We start from the raw sequence: 7,888 nt of genomic DNA, 5'->3' as shown, positions 1-7,888 counted from the left end.
TGACCCAGGGATCAGGGATGGACTTGCTGTTGAGACTGACATTGAGCCTCTGTGTCCCCAGAGGAGGGACACACAGAGGAGGGCCTGAGGAGGGCCTCCCTCCCAGGCTAGGACTCCAGGTGCAAAGACAGGGCCCTTGGCAAAGCTGGTATCTGAGCTCCACTGGGCTGAATTTTGAACTTTAGGGTCAGCTTAGGACCATGATTTGAGATAGGGGTCAAGATTGCATGTGCTCAGCCCTGCCTCCCTGCCAGCCCTGGGCAAGTGATTTCATCCTAGCCTTAGTTTCCATAGCTGTAAAATGGGGATGAACATAAGAGAACTTTTGTGCCCCCCACCCCACATTTTGCAACCAAACCAGTGCTGTATTCACCTCATTCTAGTCTCAGCCCTGAAAACAGGAAGTTTGTGAGTTTTCCAAGATTTTGATTGGAAAAAGTAACTCATATTCTTCTGAATTTATGCTTTAAAAAACATATGTATATATATAATTGTCTGTGCCAGGTCTTATTCGTGGCAGGCTGAATCTTTGCCTGGACACATGGAATCTTACTTGTTGCCTGTGAGATCTAGTTTCCTGATCAGGGCCAAATCAGGCCCCCCTGCATTGGGAAAGTGGAGTCTCACCCACCGGATCACTAGGAAAGTCCTAATCTATCTTTTTTTCCTTCTGTTTTTTGGCTGTGACTTGCAGAATGTGGGATCTTAGTTCCCTGACAACAGATCTCACCCATGTCCCCTGCAGTTTAAGTGAGGTGCCTTAACCACCAGACCCCCAGGGAAGTCCCAAGCTTTGTTATTTTTTCAAGACTCACTTTATTTTGGTTTGCACAAATCCAGCAAAGACAGTCCAGAAACATTCCATAGACTCCGTTTCCATTTCCACCACCTTGGTCACCTTTCATCTCTAAGGTGCACGTGTTGCAATGTAGGAACCCGTGCTGACCAGTAACAGGATTAACTGAAATCCACGCATTATTCCCATCTCCTCAGTTTCCCCTAATGTCCTTTTTCTGCCCCCGGATCCTCACAGGACACTGAGTCCTGATGCTTCTGTAGGCTCCCTTGGGTCAGGCAGAGTCTCAGGCTTTCCTGGTCGTGATGACCTTGAGAGTGGAGAGTCAGGTGTTCTGTAGGGTGGTCCTCAGGTGGGATTGGTCTGGGGTTGTTCTCATGGTTGGACTGGCCTTTGGCGAGAAGGACCGGAGAGGGCACGTGCTGTTCTCATGACACTCATGTGCCCAGGACACGGGCTATCAGCCTGACTTACCCTGTGATGTTGATCGTGGTGCCCTGGCTGAGGTGGTGTCCGTCAGGCGTCTCCACCAGAAAGCTACCTCCTTCCTCTCTTCCACCTGTGCCTTCTGGAAAGAGGTGACGATTTATAGCCCACACCAAAGCCATGGGACCCACACATCATCCTCTTGAGGGTGAGATATTTGTGAATGTCATTTGATATTCTTCGGCCTGGGAGATTTTTCTCCTCTCTTTCATTTATTGTTTTAGTCAGTCATGTATTTATATTCCTGCGAATTCATGGATATTTATTTTACACGTGATGATATTTATTTTGTCACTCAAACAGTTTCCACTTTGGCTCTTTGTTATTTTTCACAAGCTTCATTCCACTAAAGCATTCGGGAACATTCTTTGTAGTCATGTAGAAACCATACGCTTATAAGGGGCTCAGTTAACAAAAGCCACCATCAAACACCATTTTAGGAGCAGGGGGCACACACAGGGAGAGCGTTCTTTCCTTTTTACTGGTCATGTCTCCCAGCTTATGGGATATTAGTTCCTAGACCAGGGACTGAACCCAGGCCACGGGAGCCTGGAATGCTAACCACCAAGTCATCAGAGAACTCTTCGAGGACTTCATTTTGAGAAGCAGAGAAGTCTCTGGGGAGGGGCTCCCAGAGCTGGGTACTGTGGGATGAATAGGAGCTTGGGGGATGGAGGTGGCAGGACAAGGTGACACAGATCTGTCCCAAGTCTGCTCATCCAAGTGTGAGTCCCAGCCCTGCACTTTCTGCCGGAAGGGATTGGGAGCCAGGACAAAGTGTCCCTCGTCTCAGCGTCGGTTTCCTCATGGAACCGTTGTCATCAGAAGATGCAATGGTAATGAGATGAGAGCAGCCAGGAGATGAGAGAAGAAAGCTGCAGGCAGGGAGCTCTGACCAGGGTCCTTTAGAGGCTGCCAGCAGAGAAGAGGGCTGGGGATGCAGGGGGATGGTGCCTGCTGGAACCCCCGAGATCTTGAGGAACATTCTAGAGCACAGAGATCTTGAGGAACATTCTAGAGCACAGAAGGCTGGTTGTGGATGTCAGTGGATGTCCACCTTTGTCTGCAGGGCAGGCCACAGATGCTTTGGGAGGTCACCCAGTAACGCTCCAAACACTCGAGAGTCCAGTTTTGCCCCCAAAAGGGATGTTTCCATTTCGAGTCCAAAGACCCAAGAGGAAAGTGACTTTCTCAGAGCAGTGTCAGCAAGATGGAGGTGCCACAACCCGACTCTCGTGCCATCCCTAGCTCTAGGCGGCCCTGGGCCAGCTCTGCTACTTTTCCACTCTCAAGGCATCCTTTCAGGACTGCCCTGTCTTGGGCCCCTTAGGCTATCCCATCTTCCCTACAACTTTGTTGCCATGTGGTCGTGTCGGGACTGGCCAGGTCCGGAAGCCTCAAACCGGGAATCCGAGCTGGAGTTGGCCCAGTCCTGGTTGTGGCCTAAAAGACATCAGAATAGGGAGTCAGAGGCAGACGGATCAGGCTCCGTTCCCAGCCCCACCAGACTCTAAGGCCCCTCCCAACTCACTGAGCCCTCCCTCGGTCTCCAGATTCCACTCCCCGGTGCCCAGCCCCCTGCCCCGCAGGCAGGCCACCACCCAAGACCTTGACCCAGGCCCAGCTCCCCGCCCCTCCGAGCTTTCTTCTCCCTCGAGACACCCCCTTCGTACCGGCCGGCTTTCTGGGACCTCATTTCTTCAGACACTTGCAGGTGATGAGCACACCCGCGGTCATCACCACACCCGCAAGAAACGCGGGGAAGAACAGGACGGAGAATCTAGAGGGGTAATCCTCTGCGGAAGCCTCACTCTTTCTTCTGGAATAGAAATCGGGGAACTCAGGCTGCGGCCCCCAGGGGTCCAGGGGATCTGCGCTTTGCCTTTAAGAATCTCCACTCCTCCCCCAAGTCGCTGGGGAGGAGAGTGAGCAGTGGCCACCCCAGGGATGTGTGACAGTTGGGACGAGGCTGGGACTTAAACTTAGTCCCCCTGAGCATAGGGTTTTTCTGAGCCGAAGGGACTCGGGAGTCTGGGGGTGGAGTGAAAGGGGCGTGGCCGGGGCGTGGTCTCGCACCTTAATTTCTCCGAAAGGTCATGCAGTTGTTGGTTCAAGGTCGCCAACTCTCCTGTTTGAGGGATAGGGTACAGATTCAGAGGCCTCGTGGACACAGTGATCTCGCTAAGCCACCTGACACCCAGCCGGGACATCACGTGACTTCGCGCGGTGTTCATTCATTACCAGCTGGGAAACCTGGCTCTGGGCTCCCCCACCCGAAATGGAATCTGGCCCCCCTTCCTCTTGCCTGATCACAACCCTGGGACCCTCCCTCCGGACTCCCTTTCAACACCTGACCTGTCGCTACCCCTCTAGCCCACTGTGAGGAACCCTGGTCATTTGCTTTTCTCACCCTGAAGCTCCTCCACTCGTGCCTGCTCCGTCTTCAGAGAGTCCCTCAGGGTCACCTGGGTCAGAGGGGAGAGTCAGAACTTGGACTCCTGTGCCTGGGTTCTGGCCCTCCCTGAGCCCTGGGAACAGAGGCTCAGATGCACACACTCTTCATTTCCCATCCAACCCTCCCCTGGCCCCTCAGTCTTCTACCTTGAAGAATGGGCACAACCTCCCACCTTCCCCGGGACACCAGTAAGAGTGTGATCCTCAAAATGGGAGTTTGAAGGCCCCCCAGAAGAGAATGTGGAGGTTCCCCATGCCCAGACTCTAGGAGAATTTTCTAGATGCCCTGGGCTATAGCCCAATAAGATTAAGAGTTCCTTCTATAACCAGAAACAAGGGGCTGGGGGTCGGAAGTGGGAGTGATTATTTCAAAGCCCAAGTTAGAGGTCCACAGAGTTTCAACGTCTCCATATTAGAACAGAAGTGAAAATTTCAAAGGTTCTCAGTATTCTGTGGAAAGAGCTGGGTAGGTCCTGTTCCCAGCCCCTAGAGGGGATTTCTGTTCCCCGAGATTGCCCAAGGGGCGTTTCTAGATCCCCCCATTCAAGCGCCAGAGTTTAGAGATCCTTCATATCCTAAAGGGATACTGACGCACATAATTGGGAGTTTTAAGGCTCCCCCTCAACGTACCCCAGCATCCCAGAGAGAGTTTGGAGGTTCCCAAACCCCGGTGGTGGCAAAAAGGACACAGTTTCAAGGTCTATCTCGATCTCCACAAAGACCCTGGGAGAGACCTCCAAGTCCGGGGCCCTCTCGAGGGGCTGCAATGGCTTACCACAGCCTGTTTGCAGGTGGCAGCTTCAGCTTCCTTCTTGTGTAAGAGTTCCTGGGCTTGGGTTAGCTGGCGCTGCACGTGTTGGTTGACCTCCTGACACTCCTTCTGTGCTTGGAGGCCATCCACGCAGGCCTTGCTGTTGGCAATGACAGCGAAGTAGATCATGGGCACAAGCAGCCCCACCGCCGCCAGGAGCAGCAGGAGCCCCAGCCACAGCGGCAGCTTGCGGCCACACAGCGCTGACTCACTCGAGTCCTTTTCTTTGTCTATGGGCATCACGAACTCACTCATGTCCTCCTCGGTGTCCACGAGCACTGGTCTGTAGTGAATAGAAGAAGTAGTGCCATCCTGACTGAACTGCTGGAACCTTTATAGGCTAAGACTGCCCCCTGATTAGCATAATAGTGGTGCCGACCAATGAGAAGCTCCAGGAGGATCCTCTGAGTTGGCGGTACTCGAAAGGAGCCTGTGCAGGCAGGAGGCAGTCAGGCTTGCAGTTTAGGTTTCAGTTTCCTATTTCCTTTCCCCGGGGAAAAACGTTGGGTTGGTTTTGCCAAATTCTGGCCTTGGGGCTTTCTGGGTTGGATGCTGGCCAGTGAGATCCTGTGAGAGGGGAGTGGGGCTCCCTGGGACACCCCCTGTCAAGCCCTAGCCCTTCTCCTCCATGTTTCTGAGGGTGACCACTGCAGTTACTGAGCGGCCGGTGCACGGCAGCTCTCTGTTCTGTACCACAAAACGGAAGAGGCAGAGGGCGTTTTGGGGGGCCATGTCCCCAACTGGGAGAAATGAAGGCTGAGACGTGAGTGGTGACTGGGGCGGTGTTGTGTCTGACTGAGGCGACTGGATTTAGAATTCAGGGATCTCCTGGTGACCTTGAGGGGTTCACTTAGCGTCTCTGTCCCCTGCCGAGCGGACCATTAGGAGGCATGGAGGGTGTCAGAAGACCGACCAGAGCCTGCAGGGAGAGGAGAGAAGCACAGGACCTCAAATACTACTCAGACTGCAGTTGTCCTACATGGCCACCAGGGGACGCACCAGGCAACAAACAACCACCAGGCCCTTGTCCTGGCTTCAGGCAGGAACTTGCTGTTTCTGCCAGCATCTGCCTCTACCACACCCGGACTCCATAAAAGCCCTCTGAACTGTAACCGAACATTACCCTAAGTGGCCTTCCCAGGGCAGACTCCTCCCCCATATCTTCTGTTTTAGCTCCTTTATGAAGTATGGAGATAATAGTATCTAACACACGTCCCTGAGTTGTTTTCACAAGTGTGAAAATGCCACCCCCTTCCTCCTACCCAAGCCACACACACCAAATGGAAGATGTTAACCACATGAGGATCAGGACATGTAGCCCCCAGACCTACTGGTGGAAAAAGGATTGATAATGTTAACCCCTGTGACCTCACTATGTGTCACTCAGAGAATGGTCCCATACCCTGGGCCCACTGGCCCCTCCCCTGGGCCTTGAAAATGCTTTTCAGAGACCTCTGGAGGCGTCAGGATTCACTGGGGGTATAAGCGACCGGCCTCCTTGCGGGGCCCTGCAATGAAGCTTCCTCTGCTGCAAACCCCACAATTTCTGTGTGTCTGTCCTCACTGTGTGCCAGGGTCACGGACTTCAGTTCACGGAAGCTCAGTTTCCTCGTCTGTAACGTGGGGCCATCAACTGGAGCGGCTTCGTCAGGAGAGGCCAATGAGGACTTCTGAGTGAAGCGCTTTGCATCCAGTGGGCACTCAGTGCCCGTGTGGCTGGGCGTGTGACTCAGGGCAGATGGACTGGGGGCAAATGTGGAAATCAGGCCCAGGAGTGAGGAGTACATTTTGAGGAAAGCAGATCAGATCCATTTGGGACACTCAGAACCCAAAGGACCTGGGTGGGAGGTGTCTAGGGAGAGCCCTCCAAAGGGGGTGGGACGCTGGAGTGGCATTCCAGGGAACTCAGGCTGCACTGATCTCCCTTCCAAATGATCAATGGCCTGATTACACACTTCCTGTTGCAGGGAGTGACTTCTGGAAGCAGCTGTGCACTTGTCCACTGGCTTCTTTCACCACAGCCTGACCACTACCCAGGTTCTGTAGGCTCAACCATTTGCAGGGTTTGCAGTCAGCTGGATCAGATGGTACGTGGGGCCAAAGCCAGGGATCCTGGTGTTCAGGATGACACCCCTCTGTCTAGTTACGCGGCTCACAGCAAAGACCCGCTTCCAGCAACTCAAGAGATGACTCTACACGCGGACATCACCAGATAGTCTATCTGAAATCAGATTATGTTCTTTGCCCCCAGAGATGGAGAAGCTCTATACAGTGAGCAAAAATAAGACCTGGAGCTGACTGTGGCTCAGATCATGACTCCTTCTTGCCAAATTCAGGCTTAAATTAAAGGAAGTAGTGGAAAACCACTAGCCCATTCAGGTATGACCTAAATCCAATCCCTTACAGTGGAGGCGACAAATAGACTCACAGGGTTAGATCTGGTAGACAGAGCGCCTGAAGAACTATGGAGGGAGGTTTATAACACCATACAGGGGTCAGGGACCAAAGCCGTTCCGAAGCCAAACACATACCTGAAGGCAAAGTGGCTGTCTGTGCTTAGTGACTCAGGCATGTCCGACTCTTTGCCACCCCATGGACTCTAGCCCACCAGGCAGCTCTGTCCATGGGGATTCTCCGGGCAAGAATACCGGAGTGGGTTGCCATGCCCTCCTCCAGGGGATCTTTACAACCCAGGGATTGAACCCAGGTCTCCTGCATTGCAGGCGGATTTTTACTGTCTGAGCCACCAGGGTTGTCTGAGGAAGCCTCACAAACAGTTGAGGAAAGAAGAAAAGTGAAAGGCAAGGGAGAAGGGAGAGAAACCCGACTCAAGGCAGAGTTTCAGAGAACAGCAAGGAGACATAAGAAGGCCTTTTTCAAGGAACAATGCAAAGGAATAGAGAAAAACAGTAGAGTGGGAAAGACTAGAGAGTTCTTCTAAAAAATTGGAGGTATCATGGGAACATTTCATGAGAAGACGAGCACAATAAGGACAGATACAGTAAGGAGCTAAGAGAAACAGAAATAACTAAGAAAAGGTGGCAAGAATACACAGAACAACTATAGAGGAAAGGTCTTTGTGACCTAGATAACCATAATGCTACGGTCACTCACCTAGAGCTGAACATCCTGGAGTGTGAAGTTAAGTGGGCCTTAGGAAGCATTGCTATAAACAAAGCTAGTGGAGGTGATGGAGTTCCAGCTGAGCTGTTTCAAATCCTAAAAGATGATGCTGTTAAAGTGCTGTTCTCAATATGTCAGCAGATTTGTAAAACTCAGATCCAGAAGAGGTCACTTTTCATTCCAATCTCAAGGAAGGCAATGCCAAAGAATGTTCCAAC

At 52.3% G+C, this 7,888-nt stretch overlaps 1 protein-coding gene across 1 annotated transcript; it reads right to left on the bottom strand.

The window, feature by feature from the left end:
* LOC133250424 (bone marrow stromal antigen 2-like) lies at positions 1-5,141 on the bottom strand. The gene is made up of 5 exons (XM_061421641.1): positions 4,512-5,141; positions 3,693-3,747; positions 3,359-3,410; positions 2,956-3,101; positions 1-2,725 (listed from the first exon to the last, which is right to left on the bottom strand). Exons 1-4 carry the CDS (start codon positions 4,800-4,802, stop codon positions 2,975-2,977), a joined length of 525 nt encoding a protein of 174 aa, XP_061277625.1. The 5' UTR covers positions 4,803-5,141; the 3' UTR covers positions 1-2,725; positions 2,956-2,974.
* Between the last annotated feature and the right edge of the window lie 2,747 nt (positions 5,142-7,888).

Source organism: Bos javanicus, chromosome 7 (genome assembly GCF_032452875.1).
Source record: "Bos javanicus breed banteng chromosome 7, ARS-OSU_banteng_1.0, whole genome shotgun sequence".
Taxonomy (NCBI): Eukaryota; Metazoa; Chordata; class Mammalia; order Artiodactyla; family Bovidae; genus Bos; species Bos javanicus.
The sequence above is the reverse complement of the archived record's forward strand: the minus strand, read 5'-3'. Positions and strand labels throughout refer to the sequence as shown.

Coding starts and splice junctions, on each gene's coding strand:
- LOC133250424 (XM_061421641.1), bottom strand. CDS start 4,802: ATGAGTGAGTTCGTGATGCCCATAGACAAAGAAAAGGACTCGAGTGAG. Junction 3,411..3,692: donor ACGAGTGGAGGAGCTTCAGG/GTGAGAAAAGCA, acceptor TCCCTCAAACAG/GAGAGTTGGCGACCTTGAAC. Junction 3,102..3,358: donor GACCTTTCGGAGAAATTAAG/GTGCGAGACCAC, acceptor TTTCTATTCCAG/AAGAAAGAGTGAGGCTTCCG.